Here is a 23,955-nt window from a genome sequence, read left to right as displayed (position 1 = left end):
ATTATAACAAATTAAAAAAATCTGACCATTTTGCCCTTTATTAAATGGCAGGAAAAAGACAAAAAAAATTGAATGTTAACTGAAAAATATTAACAGATTTTGCTTTTGGATGAAAATGGAAACAAAATTGAAACTAGAGTTAAATGCTTGGTTGGTCCCTGTGGTTTGCAAAAATTGCAGATTTGGTCCTAGTGGTTTACTAATTACACGCGTGGTCCTAAAAGTTGTCAAAAATGCACTCGGTTGGTCCCCTGACCTAACCTTTGTTAAATTTCTCAGTTAACTATGTGTGAAATAACTATATTATCCCTAACCAATTAAAAGAAATAAAAAAAAATACATCAACCTCCTCTCTTTACTCTAAGAAAAACCCAAACCCACACTGTTTACACACAATTGCAACTTTACCTCTGTTTCTCCGACACCGGCGAATTCACACAGTTCACCGGAAACCACCATCACCGGTGCATACGCTCCGATAACAGATCCGTATTAGGTAAACATCGAGCTTCTACAATCATTAGATCAAGATCTCCATGAAGATAAACAATCTAATCTGAATCTAGACATCTATTAGGCTTCTGAATCTGAACACTAGTTATAACAATAACTAACAGTAATAATATCTCCGATATTTCAAAAGGTTGGAAATGCAAGTGGGTGAAGGTTGCGGCGTTAAGTTCAAAGACCCGATAACTCTGGCATCCGCAAGGTGTGCGGTGTGGAGACGAGCAAGAATAGACGTGAACGACATCGTTTTCTTTGAGGTGCTTGTGATTCGTTGAGCCGCTGACGTGACGACGGTGATGAGATCCGGCGATACGAAGAGGAGAGAACATCGAAACAACATCCGCCGTACTATTACTACAACGATGAAAATAGCAGGGTAATTTAGTTAGCTTTGAAAAGCCTTTGTGGCTCATAATCGGAGAGAGTGGATTAGAGGAAGCTCCGGCAATGAATCGGGTTTCTGATAGAACTCCGATTAACCGCAAAATATGGTGCTACAAGAGAGCTGTGTTTGGGGTGTGGTTTGCTTGCCGGAGAACGTCGCCGGAGTGACGGCTCCGGTCGTCGGAGGAGGAGAGGGGTACAGAGGGTGTGGCCGCACATTAAGGGAGTGTCCGTTTGGGTGTTTCTTAGAGAAAAAGAGAAGAAGGTTTATATATTTTTTTTATTTCTTTTAATTGTTCAGGGATAATATAGTCATTTCACACAGAGTTAACTGAAAAAATTAACAGAGGTTAGGTCAGGGGACCAACCGAGTGCATTTTTTACAACTTTTGGGACCACGCATGTAATTAGTAAACCACTAGGACCAAGTCTGCAATTTTTGCAAACCACAGGGACCAACCAAGCATTTAACTCTTGAAACTATAGGGACCCAGATTCATAAGGTTTAAGTTTTGAACTAAAGTGACAAAAGTAATCAAACCTCAGAGACCATTTTGGCAGTTTACTCTTTTTATTAACAATTAACTATTTAAGTCCATCTCTATTTTTAACTTTGGAAAAGTCATGTAGAGACCATGTGAAAATACTGGTTGTTTTAAAAAGAAACCAACTCTTGAATTGTCCTTAAATTTTATTTATTGTCATCGTAAAACATACAACGAGAGAAAAAGGTTTTTTAACTCGTGTATTATGAGGGGAATACACCGGGACCGAATAAATGATACAATGTGAAATGAAAACATAATTTATTGAATTTTTTAAATTGATTTTTTAAGGAGTGTTTACTTAGTTATACGTTTTATATATAATGTAAACATATTATTAAATTAAATAGTAAACTTGTTATTAAAGGAGGATTACATAGGAGGATTTTAAATCATAAAATTAAAATTATAGATCTTAACAAAAATTAGTTTAGAGATATTTCACATTTAAGTTAAAATTTGAAATTATACCAATTACCATAAAATACGATACTGAATATCTGACTTACCAGAAATTTGATATAGTTATTATAAACCAGGAAAAAAATATTTCTACACTTATAACAGATGATCCGTTGTTATCGAATCTTGAACGACAAACCTGAAAGTCGTCTTGAATATGCTGCAACTTCAATCAATGATCTGCAGATTCCCATTGACTGATGCTTCGAGCTTGTAGAAAATCTGACAATTCATATTCGTAATTCCTTACACGATCCTCTGGTTGGCTATAATGGAAAGGAAATCTCATTTTCTGTAACCAAAAGTATCAGCTTATCAATGATCGAATGTCTCTGAATCGTACTTGAGCCCTCTTTCGGATAGTCAGACTCATAATAGATATCACTAATGAAATCTTTCTGAAATCTCTGAATCCTAATTGAGTTAGCAATGCAATTCATGTAGCTTTTTCGGACAATATGACCTAGAAAATACTATGAGTCAGAACTTTCAATGCCTGGTCAATGTAAACGATGATCTCCACATTATGCAAACCTATTGGAACTCAATAATCCAGTAAGACACTGTGATATTCAAGGTATAAAGATAAACATTCTTCGAACATCAAATTTGTAGTCTTCTCCATGAACAACATTTGGTAAACAATGTGATCTTCAAACATGACGGATAGTTCAGTGGATAGATCATCATGCAGAAAATTTAATTTGTAGTCTTTTCCATGCAGAGCCATCACGATCAACCCCTTATCACGGACTTGCCAATGATCTGATGTTGAAAACTCCCATGAAAACTAGAAGTTTAGAAAATTAAACAATTTGATATCATATGCAAACCAGCCTCACGAAAACAAGAACTTCAATTTGTTTCTTCTGAAACTGAAGAATTTGAGATACTATGCATCACCAAACATTTTTTTCTCAGAACTACCCGGATACTGTTGCATATCTTCTGAATTTCCAAGATTAATCAATTCAAAATTTTAACACTAAAATTTGTATTCCTCCTCATTCATGGCAAATTCTTATCTCTAATAAACCTTTTCATACACAAATGCGGAATATATGACTTTTTGGCCCATAATAGTACACTTCACCATGATAAACATTTGCTCCGGTCTCTATGACTACGCCACTACTTTACTATTCTATGATTTCATTATCCCAAACAATCTACTATTAGTCCAACGCGTTCTCGAACATACGTATTTAACGCTAAAGACCAAACTCATATAAAATTTTAAAAAAAATATATCACCAATTTTTTTTTTGAACACTGGTCTTCTAATTGCGAACAAATAATGCATTTTAATACATTTCATCGGCGTATGTCTATGTAGAACGAATGTCTCATGCGTGACATTTTCTGAACATATGACTCGTGACACAAGACCCATTCGTTTTAACCTTCCTTTTACGTCAAGAACCAAAAAACGTGACAAAATGACTCTAATCAAGAGCGTAGGTAATCGAATCAACTGTTAGATCGATTAGATTGGTACCGTAGCTCTGATACAAATGAAAAAAAACGTGATTTAAGTATCGAAATCCTACGGAATAGTGTATATAATACGTTCTTGATGGAAGTTTTAGATAGTTATAACAATTTCGGCAGCATAACGTTTAGTCAACACATGTTTTCATTAATACCGAAAGCGTTAACATCTTTAAGCTCAAAGAGAGAACAAGTGTGTTCGATCTCCTAATTCTAAAACATATGACAACCAACGCATGACTCTGTATATATATAGGGCATGACATATGCATTTGGGAGCCTCAAACGCATATCTCATGCGTTAGAACACTAATACGCGTGTCTCATGCGTTTTATTAAACACATGCGTTAATACAAACATATACAACACACACCATCTAACTATTCGCATAGTAACGAACACACAAATATGGACTAAAAGAAAAAATGATTACGTTTACTTTCTTTCATTATTTTTTCGTAACTTTTAACTAATTATTATACATATTATTCTATTTATTTTTATATTACACATATTATTCTAGAGTAACTAGTGTAGATACAAAAAGTATTTACCTATTTGGGTACTTTGAAAAATATTTACCTATTTGGGTACTTTTCTATATCTCTTTAATTTTTTACCTAATTTATACATTTCTTTTTATTTTTCTACCCAAAGTAAAATTAGATTACTCACAGAATCAGAATCAGCAAAAATATGAGTAATTATTTTTTTTAAGAAATAAAAAATTCTGCAAGTATTCAAAAAAAATCTGCAAAAATTCTACAAAAAAAATCTGCGAAAAATCCACAAAAAATCTGCAAAAATATATTAAAAAATTCTACAATAATTCTGCAAAATTAAAAAAAAATCTGCAAAAAATATTATAAAAAACCATATCTATAGGGTAATAGTTGATGGATTTGATGGTCCATATTGTGTAGTTCGTTGGGGTTAATATCTATAAAAAAAAAACCAAACTACTTATACGTACATAATATTGGAGAAATAATCACTATTAATAAAATTGAAATAATTAAAATATTTAGGATCTTTTCTCAAAACTCAAATTTCAAGAAATTTGAAATTTGTAACTTTATTTTATAAATTGCTTGAGTTTAAATAAAATTGTTTGAAATATCAAACTTTCCACCAGATTACTATCACTTAATCGATATAACTTAGGGGAGTAAATTTGTGAATTTATTGTTTTATTTTTTTTATAAGCTTAGTTTAAACGGGGCCTAGACAATTTCAGGTTATAAAAAGAAAATAAAACGGAAAAAGAAATGGAGTTTTTTCCAAACTAGTGTAGATTATATGGTTTTTTTTATAATATTTTTTGCAGTTTTTTTTTAACTTTGCATAATTATTGTAGAATTTTTTTTTAATATATTTTTGTGGATTTTTCGCAGATTTTTTTGTAGAATTTTTGCAGATTTTTTTTGAATATTTGCAGATTTTTTTATTTTTTTACAAAAAATAATTACTTATATTTTTGCTGATTCTAATTCTGTGAGTAATCTAATTTTACTTTGGGTAGAAAAATAAAAGAAATGTATAAATTAGGTTAAAAATTAAAGAGATATAGAAAAGTACCCAAATAGGTAAATATTTTTCAAAGTACCCAAATAGGTAAATACTTTTTGCATCTACACTAGTTTGGGAAAAAAACTCTATTATTCTATTTATTTTTTTTACTTTGGTTTTGCTATTATTCTGATTTAGGTATTCTTTTTCATGATAATGTTTTATATTTGGTCTGGATTTGACGAGTTAGCACTTCGTAACGTGCGTGTGTGTTTTAACATTTTTACTTTTATTTTTTACAATAAATAAAAAATAGCCAAAAACTTATCTTCTTTCCCTTTGATTTATCTAGAACATGCGTATAAAAATAACCCAATTAACGCAAACGTTCCCAAGACATGTAACATTATTACAATCCATAACTACTTTCCCAACAATAGTTTGTGGAAAGGATACGATGGTATCCAACAACAATTATTCTTTTATTATGAAAAGTACACAGGCTTCCAAACTAACATACCACCTGCCCCTGATCATCAAGATTCCATAACGCTCAACTTAACCTGCCAATACCAAGTCCAATTCCTTATTTAAAATCTTGAAAAGAAATAGATATACTGGTATGAGTATTAGTGATACCGTTCAGTACCTGCAGTGGCTGTGGTGGTGGTGGCGGCAGTGGTGGTGGTCGTGGTTGAGGCTGATGGGTTATGACTTGATGGGATGACAACGCCGGGCCATGAACGACACATACAATGCTTACCCGTCTCTATGCTAGCATAGAGTGTTTTAAGATGTTCCCCACAACCTCCCCAACCATATTTTCCACATGTCTTGCAAGCCACCCTGAAACACATTGTTAATGTTATATAATGTTGCTTGTAGCCCCCTCTAAACCATTTCCCACTTTTATAGAAGATAAATGGATACAAATACTTTGTTACCATCGACAAAAAGGTGTCTAGTAAATGGTGAAGATAACGATTTTCATTGGAGATGTACATGATTTGCTGTACACCATTATTATTATAATAAGATGCCTAGGAAACCAATGATTTAACATAAGACTGAACGAACAAGAAAGGCAACCTAGAGCTAGTGAATATAAGGGTGAACGGGGCGGGTGCATCAAGGGAGGCGGTGAACCCCTTTACTGTGTGGGGAACACCGCCGCCGTTCCCCTTTGCCGCGTGTGGTGGAGTGGAATCGGGGACTTGTCACCATGTTGAATCATGTGAACGTTGCTTTGACTTTTGGACCGTTGGAACTTGGAAGGTAATGGCTATTTAGCCGTTTGAATTAAAAAAAAAAGTCTTTTTTTTAATAAATTTAAACTATATAAACCCAACCTATTTTAAACAAACTCACACCAACCCATTTTAAACTATATAAACCCAACTCATTTTAAACGAGTTTATGGATGAAGATACGCATTGAAGACTAAAACATGATTTCGTTGAGAATATCGGAAGAATAGATTTACCCCATCTTATGCGGGGTGCACCCCTTTCACCCTAAAAGTAACAAAAACAAGTAGGTTTTCCTTCAAATATATTAACATTTTCTAAAAAGTCTATTTTTAGTGTAAAAAAATGTTCATCATTAATTGCCTAAATTTACATTATTTATGTTTTTAATTAGTTTCACTAGTTAACTTTTCAATTTTTAATTTTGCAAATTTAGAATTCTGTGTAAAACCTTGATATAATGTCTTCCTCTTTATTTAACACATCAATTTCTCTCTTGCGTATTTCTCTTTTGCTTTCATTCTGCGTCACTCTTAGATTAGTTCACGTACGTAGAGAAATTTCATAAATATTGCGGCCTTAATGAAACATGGTATGATGGTGTCTTGAATAGAGGTGAAAGTTGAACTCCCAATTTTAGGAGCTACCACTGTAATGCTACCGTTGTGTAGCAATACGGTTTTGGTTCAACAACATGCGGGCATAAGCATCATCTACGTTGGTGAGCAGAAAAAACAAATAACCAAACATAACCAAATTAATCAACAAAACCGAATTAAAACTACCCAAACAAAAAACAAAAGGTTAAGCCAATTTGTAAAAACTTAATTATATAATTCGGTTAGAATAACCGAATCGAACCGAACCGAACCAAACCAAACCAAATCACACCAAGGGAATTGCATTCGACTCTTCTGTGTATTTACAACCGATCAGTTTCCGTTTCCTTTAGATTGCTACCATTCCATTAGTATCATCAGTTTCATTTTCACTAAACAACATTGCCTAACAAGCTGTTGCCTGAGGGTGAACTCTGCTCACTTAACCTTACATTCTGCACAAAGGCACTTGAACCATCTTTCTTCTCTTCTGAATTCTTTAAACAATCATGTCTCACATGAGGAACACCGAACCTCCAGCTCCGAATCGCGACCACATTCTTTCGTATGGACTCACCTATTGATTTCTCACTACCATTACACGGTGATGAAGAAACCGATGCAGCCGATGATGCTGCTAAGGTTACATTATCATCCCCCGTGTTTAACCCGCAGAGTCTAATCTGTTCCAGCTCATCCGCTACTTCTTCCATCGATGGTCTCACGTCTCCATGGAACGCCAAACATCGAAATGCCAGCTCAGCAACCTTGTGAATTGATGAAAGCGTCCACGCATCGCGATTCGGTTCTAAAAACGGGTCTATTAGATCATCCACACACCCTTTTCCAATCTTGTCTATAGCAAGAGCAGCCAAGTTTATTTCACTATGATGGCGCGAAAAATCAACAACCTTTAATGCGGTTATTATTTCTACAAGAACCACCCCGAAGCTATAAACATCACTTTTATCAGATAGATGGAAGTTTTGGTGGTACTCTGGGTCCACATACCCCGGTGTCCCTTGTGGGGCGGTTGATATGTGCGAATCGTCTAACAACCCGAGTCTAGAGAGACCAAAATCCGCAACTTTTGACTTATAGTTATAATCTAGAAGTATATTACTAGACTTAACATCTCTATGATATATGGGAGGGTTCATGGAGTGAAGATAAGCAATAGCTTGTGCAGTTTCGGTTGCAACCGCGAGCCTTACGGTCCATGGAAGACCTGTGTTTCTTTCTCGTTGTAGATGTTGTGCAAGTGTTCCATTTGGCATGAACTCATAAACAAGAATCTGTTCGCCTTGCTCAATGCAGCAGCCCAAAAGGCGAACAAGGTTAGGGTGGTTAACTGTTGAGATAAGTTTGATCTCGTCCATTACTTGATTGTGTCCAGTTCCATCATTCTCTCGGTTTCGTAGCTTCTTGACAGCAACCCACTCGTTGCTGCTTAGCTTTCCAGCATAGACCGTGCCATATGCGCCTACGCCTAATCGTTGTTCCTCCGAGAATGAGTTGGTGGCTCTCTTGATTTCTCTATAGTGGTAAAAAGGGACATTGAAGCTATTTCTGGCTTCTGAAATTTGGCGTTTCACGAGTCGCTGGTTTCTTATAGAAGCTGCTCGTTTTCTATGGCAGTAGCAAATGAGCGCCACGGCTAAGATCAAAGAAGCTCCGCCGATGATTCCTGAAAAATATTATTGTTTGTATCGTTTATAACTTGATAGTATGATGATAAAATGTAGTGTATGCATAGTTGTAAAGGTTACCTCCGATAAGCACGCCTGCTCTAGCTCCAACGTTCTTCACTGTTGCAAGTTAATTGGATCAGTAAAGAAAACAGTCTTATACAAACACAAATCGTGTTAAGATGTCTATAATATTGCAGCCTTAATGTTGTTATTGATTTTAAATAAACAGCTTCATTGCTTCAATCTACTTAATACACTAGCAAATATATGATCTCCACACTGATTACATGTTGCATATTATATTAGAGCCACTTATCCATTTAAGATAATGGACAAATCTCATCAAGAATGATGAGTTACAAAGAGTGTGGTTGTGACAATCTGCGTAACTCTCACATCGCTCGTGGACAGAAAAGATGTTGGGTCATAAGGAATGTCTAGTATTAAATATCTTCAACGTTTTTTAATTTCAGAATGAAAGGAGAACTTAATAGTTACGCATATTTACATGAAATAGACTTCAAGATGTATGTGTGGTCTTCTAGGAACTCTTTACAGAGGCAAGTAGAAAAAAAACGATGAGCTTTGGATACACATTAGGACAATATTAAATGTGATGAGTTGTGTTTTAAACATGGTTGTAAAGGCAGCAACAGTGGGTTGTGTAGGATTTGTAACCATGTAGTTATGGTCTGTGAATAGACCAAACAGTTCATTAAATTGCAAGGAAATTGGACGCGTCAGAAAATTTGTTTTGAGACCATTGTATTTATCAAATAGTAGAAATGATGATCATGCGAACATGAGCATCATTAGCAATCCATGTTGTGAAAGTTGGATTAATAGTGACAATAGATATATCATAACAAGGGATTGAGTTGTCAATGTAACCATAAAGGTTGTTCGTGATCAAGAAAGGTTCAATCATGGTCTTCCAATACTCATAATCTGTAGGAGACATGGTGAAAGCAAACTTGTGCGAGTTGTGTGGCAGATTTTTCTTGTGGAGTTAGAGGGAGTAAGGCTGGACGGTATGGTTCCGTCGCCAGCTTCGTCCTCCCTCGGCGACGCCCGGCACACCAGCCCGCCCCCATCCGTCCCCGTCCTCTCCGGCACCAACTAGACGATTGCCACGCTCACAAAAAGACAAAAAATATGGGGTAGGTTTGTGGGATGGACCAATAAAAGGGAAAGATTAAAAAAATATAAAAATGGTGGGGTAGGATCATCCTCCCATACCCTCTAGTTTTGTAAGATGGACCATCCTTGGGAGAACTATGACGTGGCGCCTACGTGGCGGATCATCCTTCCTTGGAGGACCATCACCATACCCTCTAGCCTAATATGGCTATTGTATGTATGTTGTAACAGGGTGTTTCCTGAGTGTCGCATGAGAGTTTCATGGAGAGTATCGAAGAGAGTGTCGCGAGAGTGTCACTGGGAATGTCACCAGGAAGTGTCGATAGCAATGTTGCTGCTAGTTGAACTTGCATTCAGAAGCGAGAGTTTCGTGAGAGTGTCACAGAAAGTGTCGCAAAGAGTTATGCGGGAATGTCACCTGTAGTGTTGTCGCAAAAAACAGATCTACAGAAACCCAGGTCCAAAAATCACTTTTTGAGTGAGATATCAACCTCAGATGTAAAAAACAATCCAATAGAAAGCTTTATGAATATCTAGGTTGAAAAACATGTAAGATTAAATATATTATGTTTAATATTTAATCTATAGCCATCTTAATCATTTACATTATAGAGATCAAAATATATTAGAACCTATTATTTAATTAGTTGGTAATTGTTGATGGACCATATTACCCTTAGTAACTAATTAGGTTTCCTCTTGGGTGCTTATATAAGGAGAGTTATGTAGAGGTTTAGGGGTTACACAGTTACACAATTCACACACCCCATTAGCCATAACATCATCACGAAACCTCCTCTCCATAACTGATACCCTTTTCGGTTTCTAAGTCCCCATCATCAGTTAGCACCCTAAGGAGGAACCAGATCAAGATGACAGGCATGTCGAACTCCCTTACAGGATTCTCCTCTGCACTATCTGCTGTGACAGGTATCATTTATATTGTTTTCCTTCATGCACAAACAGAACTGAACCAACATGTGGTATCAGAGCATATGTTGATTAGTCAATTCTGTTTTCGTATCCATAATTCTGGGATTGAAACTTGGAAAACGGATTATTTTCTTTATAATTTTACAAAACCGTCACAGCCGGTTTCGAGTCATGAAGATCGACTCGAAATCATGATTTTCGGAAGAAGATTAATGATATGTTCATTCGGAATTAACTTGTTTATGTTTAGCCGAAATCTATTTAGAAAAGACTATTAAAATTCAGGTTTCGGGTTCCAGAATTTATGTTTTATGTTTTAGGGTTCATCATGTTCTTGAGAAAATTCGAAGTATTCTGTTATGATTTGGAATATGATTCGGATTATTAAGTGTTTTTTCCTAGTTTTGATCTATTTTTTCCTCTAAAGTTTTTTGGAAAACTGTTAAAAGGATAAAGAGATTACAATTTCGAAATCTGTTGACAAAATTAGATCAGCTTAAAACAGGAAAGAATATCTCTTAATCCCTTAAATTTCGAATTTTCGGTTATGATATCACAATTAACAGCTGTTAGCGAGGTTGCTACTCGCAACCATGAGGTTGCTACTCGCAACCATAACGTCATCACTCGCAACCATGAGGTTGCTACTCGCAACCATAACGTGATTAGTCGAGACTGTAGTTGCGACTCGCAACCATAACGTGATTAGTCGAGACCGTAGTTGCGACTCGCAACCATAACGTCATTAGTCGAGATCGTGGTTGCGATCCGCGCTAACGGGTAGTTTGCTATTAAATAAATGGTTTTGTAATTTACTTAGTTAATTAATCAGAATCAGATAATGTAATGTTTTACAAAACCAGAAATAGCTTAACTTGAATGAGCTTTTGATATATCATTTCTGGCCAAAGCTGACTTGATACATCTACTTATCATTCAAGTATTACGAAAGCTATGTTAAGTGTGCATCATAAGCATGAATGTTTTAATATCTGGCCAAAGCTGATTTAATTCTTTCATAGATGGCATACTTAGCAAGTGCATAACTAAAGTGATTGTTTCAATTTCTGGCCAAAGCTGATTTGTTACAACCACTTTGCACATATGCTTAAATGATTACACTTCTGGCCAAAGCTGTTTTGTTTTCGTTTAAGTAGAATTTTTTAGTTAAGTCTATTATTTTGATGTTAGTAATAGACATTATCACAGCTTCATTATGTAAAATGGTCATTATTTTGCCTGCCTTAGTTTAACGTGCCCATAGATCACATTAGTTTTTCTTCCTTAGTATCATAACTTGCTCATCTTATTTCCACTATCAGCACCCAACTGCGGGATTCCACCTTCGACTGGTGATAACTTTGCTGCATGGAAGGATGCTCTCATGCTTACTCTCGGATTGCTTGATTTCGATTATGCTCTAAGAGAGAAAAAGCCAGCGGACCTTACCACTCAAAGTACTGCTGCTGAGCAGTTAACTCATGAAAAGTGGACTAGGTGTAACCGCATGTCTCTCATGTTTATGAAGCAATCCATAAGCAATGCAATCAGGGGAGCTATTCCTGATTCTGAAGATGCTAAAACCTACTTAGAACATGTGGAGGCTCAGTTCAAAGGGACGTCTAAGGCGCACGCTAGTACTCTTATTCTTAAGCTGGTGACAACTAAGTATGATGGGAGGAGCGGCATTCGCGAGCACATCATGATGATGAATGACATGGCCAATAAGCTGAAGGGGCTGGAAATGGAAATCAGTGATGGTTTCCTTGTTCATTTCATCATTACTTCGCTTCCTTCGTCTTTTGAAGCATTCAAGATCAACTACAACACTCAGAAGGAAAAATGGACGATGAGTGAGCTGGTCGCTATGTGCGTACAGGAGGAGGAGCGTATGAGGATGGATCGCCATACTGATGTTGCCAACTTTACTACCTCCAATCCTAAGAAAAGGAAGCACAATTATCAGAGGAAGGATGCTTCTAAAGTCCATAAGTCTAATCCTAACCCTAATACAAGTGCACCTTCCAGCTCTAAGAACTCCTTAGGCAGTATCCGCTGCAAGTTCTGTAAAAAGACAGGACACATGCAGAAGGAATGCCCTGACTTTAAGGAGTGGCTGGCTAAGAAAGGTAACGATTATTTTATGATCCTTGAGTCCTATAATTTAAGTGTTCCTGCTAAGTCTTGGTGGTTTGATTCTGGTTCTATGGTTCATGTTACCAATTCTACTCAGGGATTCCTTTCAATCCGGAAGCTGGAAAGAAACCAAAGAACGCTTAAGGTTGGGGATGATCGAGAATTAGAAGTGAAGGCCATTGGAACATTACAATTAGTTATGAAAACTGGTTTATGTATTAAACTTTATGATACCTTATATGTTCCTGAGGTAACTCGGAACCTTGTATCAGGACCAAAGTTAGACATGGACGGTTTTATTGTTTCCCATGGTCATCGCAAACTCTCTATCCATTATGATTCTGTTCTTTATGGTACTGGTGTTCTGGATGGAGGTCTCTATAGATTAGAACTAGATGATGGCTTTTCCAAATCTTTGTTGTCATATAACATTAATGAATCACTCACAAAGATGGAAGAGAAACGAGACTTAGAGACTTCATCCATGTTGTGGCATCAGCGTTTAGGCCACATTTCAAAAGAGCGATTAAATCGTCTCGTAAAGGATGAAGTCTTACCTCCTCTCGATTTCTCTGACTTTGGAACATGTGTCAAATGTCTTAAAGGTAAAATGACATTAGCGAATAAGAAAGGTGCCACTAGGAGTTCTAATTTATTAGAACTCATTCACACTGACATTAGTGGTCCCTACCAAATCGCTGGCATAACAGGACATACTTCATTTATCACTTTTATTGATGATTATTCTCGTTACATGTACTTGTATCTTATTAAGGAGAAATCTGAATCTCTAACAACTTTTAAAGATTATAAGGCTGAAGTTGAAAAGCAATTAGATCGTCAGATTAAAGTTGTGAGATCAGATAGAGGCGGTGAGTATTATGGAAGACATACTGATGTGGGTCAAGCTCCTGGTCCATTTTATGAGTTTTGTAAGGGCCAGGGGATTGTGAACCAATACACCATGCCTGGTACACCTCAGCAGAACGGTGTCGCTGAAAGAAGAAACCGTACCCTTATGAACATGGTGCGCAGTATGTTAGCCAACACTAACTTACCATTATTCCTCTGGACTGAAGCGTTAAAAGCAGCTGTTCATATACTCAATAGAGTTCCTTCTAAGTCTGTCCCTAAAACTCCTTATGAACTTTGGACAGGAAGGAAACCGAGTCTTAAATATATGAAAGTATGGGGCTGCATTGCTGAAGCAAAACTTTACAATCCTTTCCTAAGGAAACTTGACCCTAAGACAGTTACCTGTTTCTTTATCGGGTATCCTGAGAACTCTAAGGGTTATCGTTTCTATTGTCCTTCCCATGTCACCCGTATTGTTGAAACCAAGCGTGCCGCGTTCCTGGAGGATTTCAAGGTCAGTGGGAGCAGTACCAACCCTTACGAAGAATTGCAAGAAGTACAAGACGCGGGGGGAGAGACTCGTCGCTTACCATTACTCCGATTACTCCTCTTGTACCCAATGCAACTATTGTTCCTGAAGCTACTGCACCAACTGCAAATTTACCTCTACAATCAGAACCCATTATACCTCATGACGAAGGCACATCAAACGCTCAAAATCAAGACAACGCTGAACCCGATAATCCACTCAGGAGGTCATCCAGGCAAAGAAGGCCTCCTAATTGGGATGATTATGTTACCTACCTGACTGAAATGGATCCCGGAAAGCTCAATGATCCTATCTCTTACAATGAAGCCATTAGCAGTGATCAGTCTTCTGAATGGAATAAAGCAATAATTGATGAGCTTGAATCCATGAAGAAAAATGACGTTTGGGATTTGGTAGAATTACCCAACGGAGTCAAACCCGTAGGATGCAAATGGGTGTTCAAAACAAAACTGGATCCGAATGGTAACGTTGAACGCTACAAAGCGAGATTGGTTGCAAAGGGCTACACTCAGAAAGAGGGAATTGATTATCAAGAGACGTTTTCACCTGTCTCTCGTAAAGATTCATTAAGGATCGTCATGGCCCTAGTAGCTCATTTCGATTTAGAGCTGCATCAGATGGACGTTAAAACCGCTTTCCTTAACGGAGATTTGGACGAAGATGTTTACATGAAGCAACCTGAAGGCTTTGAGCCTGAAGGTCAGGAGCATCTAGTCTGTAAGCTGAAGAAATCCATTTACGGGTTAAAACAAGCATCACGTCAGTGGTACCTCAAGTTTGATGAAGTCATGAAGAAGCAAGGTTTTATGAAGAATCAAGTGGATCAATGCACCTACCTCAAGATGAGTGGGAGCAACTTTACTATACTTGTCCTTTACGTTGATGACATTCTATTGGCAAGTAATAGTTTAGACATGTTGCATGAGTCGAAGCGGTTACTCTCGCATAACTTCGACATGAAGGATCTCGGAGATGCATCTTACGTCATTGGCATCGAAATTCACCGAGATAGAAACAAAGGGATCTTAGGATTGTCCCAAAGGGCCTACATAGATCGTGTCCTTACACGATATAACATGCAACAGTGCAAACCCTCCATCGCTCCAGTAGTTAAGGGAGATGTTTTCGGTTCGTTTCAGTGTCCGACAACAGAGGTTGAGAAGGAGCAAATGAGCCAGATACCTTATGCGTCAGTAGTCGGGAGCTTGATGTATGCTCAAGTCTGTACTCGTCCAGATATCGCTTATATTGCTGGAATGCTAGGCCGTTATCAGACTAATCCTGGCTTAGATCACTGGAAAGCAGCTAAGAAGGTACTTCGATATCTGCAAGGGACGAAAGACTATAAGCTGACTTATAGAAGAAGTGATCATTTGGAAGTGGTGGGCTATTCTGATTCTGACTTTGCCAAATGCAAAGATGACAAGAAATCCACTTCGGGCTATATCTTTATGTTAGCAGGCGGCCCTATCTCTTGGAAGAGTCATAAACAACAGTTGACCACAACTTCCACAATGATGGCAGAGTACATTGCTGTCTATAACGCAACCTGTCATGGAATGTTGATTAGAAATCTGGTCACTGGACTCAAAATTGTTAATTCCATTTCTAGACCATTGAAGCTTTACTGTGATAATTCAGCTGCTGTTAGTTTCTCGAACAGTAACAGTTCGACTGGAGCTGGTTTATATCTCGATACGAAATATCTATTTGTACGTGAACGTGTTGAGGAAAATAATCTTTGTATCGAGTATATTAGTACTAAGGATATGCTTGCGGATCCGATGACTAAAGGTCTCCCTCCTAAGGTTTATGAAGAACATGTTCGGAATATGGGATTATGTAAAGACCTTATTTGAGCATATTGTACTAGCTTATGTTTTATGTTTAATGAGATTTCCTCAAAGTTTGATTTTGTATGTCTATTAGAATATGTTCAACCGGTATAATGGCATATAGACAAATAAAAGGTTACAAATCAAACAAAGGGCTTACGCGTATTTTGATCATGACGATTAGGTTTTAAATTAAGGCTATAGTATGATTAATGGGGGTCCTGAGTCGTATAATGATTCAACGGCTGTATTTTTCTGCTATAGTACTTGTTTAAGGCTAAAATGAGTGTTAACTCCTGATCAGGCTTAGCTAATACTCATAGTAAATGATTACTCGGCTAAGTGGGAGAATGTAAGATTAAATATATTATGTTTAATATTTAATCTATAGCCATCTTAATCATTTACATTATAGAGATCAAAATATATTAGAACCTATTATTTAATTAGTTGGTAATTGTTGATGGACCATATTACCCTTAGTAACTAATTAGGTTTCCTCTTGGGTGCTTATATAAGGAGAGTTATGTGGAGGTTTAGGGGTTACACAGTTACACAATTCACACACCCCATTAGCCATAACATCATCACGAAACCTCCTCTCCATAACCGATACCCTTTTCAGTTTCTAAGTCCCCATCATCAGTTAGCACCCTAAGGAGGAACCAGATCAAGATGACAGGCATGTCGAACTCCCTTACAGGATTCTCCTCTGCACTATCTGCTGTGACAGGTATGATTTATATTGTTTTCCTTCATGCACAAACAGAACTGAACCAACAAAACAAGCTCCGATGTCACCGGAATGTGGTGGTCGGTCAGTGGTTAGCTCCAATACCAAGCTAAAACACCTTTAAGTGTGTGAATTGCAATTATTTGAATTGATGTGAATTAGGGTTTACAATGATGATAGGTTATATACTAACCACATGTACATAATATTGCCTCCAACTATATTTACATAATGTCTCCTTTTAACTAGTCATAACTGCATTGTGTCTAATAAACTAGGACAAAGGGAAATTGGCCTGTAATAATCCTACCTAGACTTTATTGGCCATTAATAATCCCGCCTCAGAATATTCCTCCCACTAGTCCCACCTTTCATCTATTTTTCCTACAATGGTCCCCCGTTAAAAAAACTTAACGGAGTTAAGTTTTTTTTCCAAATTACAAACAGATTTTTTAGGGCTTTTGATAAGAACGATGATACGAGTCCATTGATGTAAAACTTACTTCGAAATGGTGCTCCAAGTGACTTGATTCTGGTTAATTGGAAATTTAAACACCCGAATTGAAGCGTCGTTTTCATCGTTTAGAGAACCGTTTCGAGGCAAGTTTTACATCAATGGACTCGTATCGTTGTTCTAATCAAAAGCCCTAAAAATCTGTTTATAATTTGGAAAAAAGCTTAACTCCGTTAAGTTTTTTTAACGGGGGACCATTGTAGGAAAAATAGGTGAAAGGTGGGACTGGTGGGGGGAATATTCTGAGGTGAGATTCATGTGTTAAATGTAATTCTTTGATAATATAGATGATTCACATTCAATTGAATAAACGAACAATGATTAACAATTTTCCGAATAAATGAACCGGTAAACCATTCAAGATCTGCAAAAGTGAATGAGAATAACAACCCATTTCTCTAGTCGTCATAGGATAGTTCATGGAAGCCGAAACTAATGCCGGTGAGAATGCTAGTGAAGAGGAAGAAGAACTTGAAGGCACATATGACGATACGGGAAGCAAAGATGAATTGATGATGTATAATCATTTTTTAACAACTAGTGTTTGGGACTCTAAATATTGACAAAGTATGCATTGCTTTTACATATTTGTAATACGTATTGTAATTTTGACTTTATATATATATATATATATATATATATATATATATATATATATATATATATATATATATATAGGGTAGGGCTAGATAGAAAACCCTATATATATAAAAAACCCGAGAAAACCCAAGCTCCCGACATTTTTTTTTTTTGAAAAAAATAACACATGTAATATACATGTTTTTAAGACTTTTGGGCCAAAAAATCAAAAAAGCGCCGAAGGGATATTTTTTAAAAAAAAAAACAAGTTTCAGCAATTTTCAGCGAAATTATGGATTTTTTGCTTAACACGTGTTAGGAGCTGAAATTTGTTTATTTTTTTTAAAAAATTCCCTTCGGCGCTTTTTTGTTTTTTTTGGCCCAAAACACTCTAAAACATGTATATTACATGTGTAATTTTTTTCAAAAAAAAAAATGTCGGGAGGTTGGGTAAAAATGGCTTCCCATTTGGGTTTCCAGAGTTTTCTAAGAATTTTAGTGTTTTTTATCTAGCATTATCCTATATATATTTAGATTAATAGTGTTGTTCGCTTGTTCCTCTATGTTGTTACTCGGTTCTATGCATAAGTTATGATAATTAAACATATTGATTGATATTGCCATTTGTAATGGGTCTACCGGTATGTGTCACTAATATATTTGACAGTAATGTGTTGGAAAAGATGTATGTAGTCACGTTCCAAAAGTTGTCGGTAAATCGTCGTTGATAGCCCGTCAATAATACCTCGATATAATTCCTCGGTTGTCTGTCTCAAACCAGATTACACATGGTCATATTTTTTTACGACTGATTTTCGTGGATTACCACCTTTACCAAAGAATACGGCCATGGCGATAATCGTCTGTAAAAGTTAGGTTGTGACAACTTAATGTATGATGAGCTTATGGTTAAAAGATGAGCATAAAAGCAACATCGGAGTCTCTATTAGCCTATTAGGTGTCTAAGGGTACAGGGTATAGTAGCGGGGAGTTGGGTGTTTGATTTGAGGTCACCGATCGGTGACTATACCGAATGGATGAGAGTGTTCGGTGAGTTGGAGAGAGAGTTTGGAAATCGGTGAGTGTTTACCAAAATGGGTGAGACAGAGGGATTGAGAAAATGGTGGGTCCTAACCCCTTTTAACCAATCACAATTTTTTTATTTTTTAACCTACTCAAACACCCTAGGGTGATTGACCATACCCCCTGATTGAGTGCAAAATGAGGAGTGGAATATGGAGTTGACATGGCATAATATTATTAGGTAGGATTTCACTCAAACACTCTAGGATGATTGACCATAACCTCCACCCTAAGACTTATGGGTCTTCTATCTCACACGTGCCCCCAAAAGAAGCGCTAGAAGGTACGCGTCTCATATATGTCGATCTTCTATCCTACCATACTCCTCAACTGGGTTCTTCTGCCTTGTAGCGACTCTAACGCGTTTTTAAGATATAGTTCGGTTAAGATTATTCTCAAAGATTAAAAAAGAGAGATTCAAAATCAAAAGAAATTAAATCCTCAATCATAAAGCAAAATTAGTAAACGACGGAGATGGTTGCCAATTAAAAGAACCTTGGCACATGTCACTTTGAATATATTTAATTCCTGCTCGTTCCAAGATGACGACTTTTATCCTTTGACCCAACATTGTTGACCAAGTAATAAATTTGACATGGAACAATAATAATAGTATTTAACTAATTCAGGAATCAGATGGTTTGACTTTTTGCAAATTAAGTATCCAAATATAAAACGATTTCTTCTTGTTAAAGAATCAATAAATTATATACCATATGCATCTAAAGTACATTTTATTCTCATCTTTTTAATTCAATTTCTTTTTGAAAAATTAAATCCTATCAATAACGAAACCAATAATAACAAGACGTGTAACAACATTTGCATGACGCAATAGAAGTACTACTTCTATGTTGATATGGACATACGAGGTGGAGGAGGAGAAAGAGGTGTACTAGGGTTTTGGACCTCTGTTTTTGTGATATTAGAGTAAAAAGAAAGGGAGAAGAGGTAAGAAAAGCCTTTCTTACATCTGCACCAAAAAGAAGACGCGCAAATGTTTTTAATAAAAGGTTTTTAAGAAAACAAACACTCAACAGACCTAAACATTTGCACATAGTCTGCGTGACACAAAGATAATTGAACAAAAAGAAATTTTTAAAAAAAAACAAACCACCTAAGTTCTCTTTTAACAAATTTTCTGTAGCTTTACATTGATAAATTCTAGAAGATTATTAATATTAATGTCTATTTTATTAATAAACTTATATAAGAAGAATATAAACAAATAATTTTAATATATATTATAATAATTAACCCAAAGTTGAATATGAGAAACTAACCTCTCCGACAACCATCTCCGGCAATGAATCCATCTCCGGCATATCCTTCATTACAGTAGCACCGATACCCGACCCTCTGGTTCTCAACCGACACATTCCGGCAAACCGCGTTGCCATCGCAACCGCAATCCCCACGAACCCACCAACCCAACTCCAGCAATTGAAACTCCATTGTCACCGGCAAAGTCCGTGAATTATTTCCGATCAAACCAACCATCACAGACGAGAACAAAACCCGACAACCCGCGGTTTCCAATCTTTTCAAACTTAAAAAATCTTCCCCAGCTGAATCTTCCTCCAAGTAACAACTCATACTGCTACTTCTATTACACCGTGGTAAATTGAATCGATTCTCAATTCGAGTAATCGATATAACACAGTCGTTTAAGTTAGAGCTGCAGTCTTCCAACAGGAAAGCGTTACGCGATGTGATGGCGAAGTTTGAGTTGTTGTTAAATAACTGGATTTGTTCAAACTCGCGGTCGCAGTTTGCTGGAAAATTAACCATCATGTGATCACTAGTGATATTTTGGACGTTGTAAGTTCCAACGTTTGTTTGTCCGGCGGCAGTGCAATCCAGACGGATTTCACAGCCGTCGGAGAATCCAAACGGGTATGGGACAGAGTTTGTCCCACGTCCGTCTGAACAAACGCGAGTGCAGTTTGTTTGGACGGACGTTGGTGATGGGGATGTGATTGTTAGGATAACGGAAAAGAAGAGGAGATGGAGAAGCATGTTTGGTGTTTTATTAAAGAAGTGTGAACATGTGGGTGATATTGTTGACAAGTTCATGATTTGTTGATTTGTTCATGAATGGTTAGATACATCATACACAAGAGAGATGTGATGATTTCTGCTGGAGGAGAGAGATGGTAGCAAATTGGCATTTAAGTAAGGATATTTGACTTCTGATTTGATGCAAATTCAATTCAAAATTAAAAAAGGAAGTCATTAAAGAGTAAATTCGCTTTGCATGTGGCATTTTGCGGGTGGGATAAGACTCAATAGGTCTTGGGTTCGATTCCCACAAGAAGGTTTTTCCATATTTATTGGGTTTCCTTCTGAATTGGTGTATAGGCATTATGCCTAGTGGAAATGGTCCAGTGATCCGTCAGTGATCCAAATTTGTCGTTCATAATAATAATAATAATAATAATAATAATAATAATAATAATAATAATAATAATAATAATAATAATAATAATAATAATAATAATAATAATAATAATAATAATAATAATAATAATAATAATAATAATAATAATAATAATAATAATAATAATAATAATAATAATAATAATAATAATAATAATAATAATAATAATAATAATAATAATATAATAATAATAATAATAATAATAATAATAATAATAATAATAATAATAATAATAATAATAATAATAATAATAATAATAATAATATAATAATAATAATAATAATAATAATAATAATAATAATAATAATAATAATAATAATAATAATAATAATAATAATAATAATAATAATAATAATAATAATAATAATAATAATAATAATAATAATAATAATAATAATAATAATAATAATAATAATAATAATAATAATAATAATAATAATAATAATAATAATAATAATAATAATAATAATAATAATAATAATAATAATAATAATAATAATAATAATAATAATAATAATAATAATAATAATAATAATAATAATAATAATAATAATAATAATAATAATAATAATAATAATAATAATAATAATAATAATAATAATAATAATAATAATAATAATAATAATAATAATAATAATAATAATAATAATAATAATAATAATAATAATAATAATAATAATAATATAATAATAATAATAATAATAATAATAATAATAATAATAATAATAATAATAATAATAATAATAATAATAATAATAATAATAATAATAATAATAATAATAATAATAATAATAATAATAATAATAATAATAATAATAATAATAATAATAATAATAATAATAATAATAATAATAATAATAATAATAATAATATAATAATAATAATAATAATAATAATAATAATAATAATAATAATAATAATAATAATAATAATAATAATAATAATAATAATAATAATAATAATAATAATAATAATAATAATAATAATAATAATAATAATAATAATAATAATAATAATAATAATAATAATAATAATAATAATAATAATAATAATAATAATAATAATAATAATAATAATAATAATAATAATAATAAATAATAATAATAATAATAATAATAATAATAATAATAATAATAATAATAATAATAATAATAATAATAATAATAATAATAATAATAATAATAATAATAATAATAATAATAATAATAATAATAATAATAATAATATGAATAGGATTTGTTTATGTCGATACATAAACATAAATGAATAGAAATAAATTAACGTAAATGAAAAGAGATTAACGAAGATAAATGGACTTGTATTTACTAGCAGATCGATGTCTACGTGCGTTGCAGCGAAAAAAGGACTTTACAGCGACGCAAAAATATAGGCGCAGTATGTCCAAAAGGGTATTGACATGTTGCGGCGGTGTGGTGCACTACATGACGGGATTTTGGCCGATATCGGTTTGGTTCGTTATAGTACCGATATGATACGGCACTTGGTATAGCAACTGACACGTGTTTTATATTGATCAAAAACCATAAAAACGAATACCGATAGCGATGTTGTTCGAACGGTATTGGTACGGTTCGTCACGCTACCGGTGTAAAACCAACACTCGATACAACTTACAGTAGCAAAAAAAGATGTTCTGTTGCAAATACCACTCCATTTTCAGTGAACTTAATACCTAACAGTAAAATATGTAAGAGGATGCATGCTAGTTAGGTAAATGTGTTTAGAAGGAAAACGCATAGAGTTATAAGGAAATTGACCTCTCTAATAAGATGCATAATGGTATTAGGGGCTTGATAACACCCCTAACACCGCTCCATGGGCGGCGTTATAGGGGCGTGAAGAAGGATGGGTGTTTCTAGTATAAATGCCAAATGAGAGGAAAAACAGAAAAGTAATGATTGAAAGTGCATCAAGGGGTGTTAACAATTACACATTTTGAAGTGACGTTATAATGTCGATGTGATGGAAAATATCCCTTAGGGAGCATTAACCGTTACGGATGGTCTAACACTAAATAGAAAATAAAGACTTTAATAATATTTCATCTATCTATTATACTAAAAAAATACACTTGATGCCACATGTCATATTCTTAAACCATTTTTAATTGAGGTGGCATCTCTCTTTGATGAGATAATTGGTTCTTTGGGCGGCAATTTCCTAGGGCCAATCTCCTCATTATCTCCGCTCTCCTTCTTTCAATTATCTTTATTCTCCTTCTTTCAACTTTCAATTCTTTCAATTCAATTCTTTCAATTTCTTTCAATGTCTTTCTTATCCTTATATCAAACCGACGTAGAGAACACCAGACTTCAAATATCGCCATCTCCTACGAGCAGATTTTATTTCGTTGCTAATCATCCACCTCTACAATCCTTTCGCTTTAAATCTGTATCTAATTAATCACATTTTGGTAAGTTTTTAAAGTTCATGTTTCATTCATAGATCTGTAGTCCCGGATTAGGGCTTCAAACTAAATCTTGCTCTTCGAATCCTGTTTTGATTTATCGCGTGTATTTACATGTTTAATTTCATGGTCTTAAATACACTGTAACCCTAATCCTTATTTAGTTTATATGATGATGATGTTTTGAATCCGTGTTTGATTGATTTGATTTGAAATAGGGTTATAAACCGGATTTCAAGTGTCTGCAATTTAAATTTTGTTGTTTTGTGTATCGATGAAGAAGGTTTTTG

At 34.7% G+C, this 23,955-nt stretch overlaps 1 protein-coding gene and 1 long non-coding RNA gene across 2 annotated transcripts; both read right to left on the bottom strand.

Annotated features, from left to right (window-relative positions):
- Positions 1-5,215: 5,215 nt before the first annotated feature.
- On the bottom strand, positions 5,216-5,757 carry LOC118487159. The gene is made up of 2 exons (XR_004880506.1): positions 5,552-5,757; positions 5,216-5,465 (listed from the first exon to the last, which is right to left on the bottom strand). It is a non-coding gene; the product is annotated as an uncharacterized LOC118487159 (long non-coding RNA).
- A 1,149-nt stretch (positions 5,758-6,906) lies between these two features.
- LOC118487158 (wall-associated receptor kinase-like 14) lies at positions 6,907-20,951 on the bottom strand. The gene is made up of 3 exons (XM_035983715.1): positions 20,081-20,951; positions 8,518-8,556; positions 6,907-8,435 (listed from the first exon to the last, which is right to left on the bottom strand). Exons 1-3 carry the CDS (start codon positions 20,871-20,873, stop codon positions 7,141-7,143), a joined length of 2,127 nt encoding a protein of 708 aa, XP_035839608.1. The 5' UTR covers positions 20,874-20,951; the 3' UTR covers positions 6,907-7,140.
- Positions 20,952-23,955: the final 3,004 nt, after the last annotated feature.

The sequence above is a fragment of the Helianthus annuus genome, chromosome 15 (assembly GCF_002127325.2).
Source record: "Helianthus annuus cultivar XRQ/B chromosome 15, HanXRQr2.0-SUNRISE, whole genome shotgun sequence".
Lineage (NCBI taxonomy): Eukaryota > Viridiplantae > Streptophyta > Magnoliopsida > Asterales > Asteraceae > Helianthus > Helianthus annuus.
Note: the sequence above shows the minus strand (reverse complement) of the source record. Positions and strands in the feature narration are given on the sequence as shown.

Excerpts from the sequence above, each read along its gene's own strand:
- LOC118487158 (XM_035983715.1), bottom strand. The coding sequence starts at position 20,873 with ATGAACTTGTCAACAATATCACCCACATGTTCACACTTCTTTAATAAA. Across the intron at positions 8,557-20,080 it reads CGGAGATGGTTGTCGGAGAG|TGAAGAACGTTGGAGCTAGA; the intron begins GTTAGTTTCTCA and ends AACTTGCAACAG. Across the intron at positions 8,436-8,517 it reads AGCAGGCGTGCTTATCGGAG|GAATCATCGGCGGAGCTTCT; the intron begins GTAACCTTTACA and ends AATATTTTTCAG.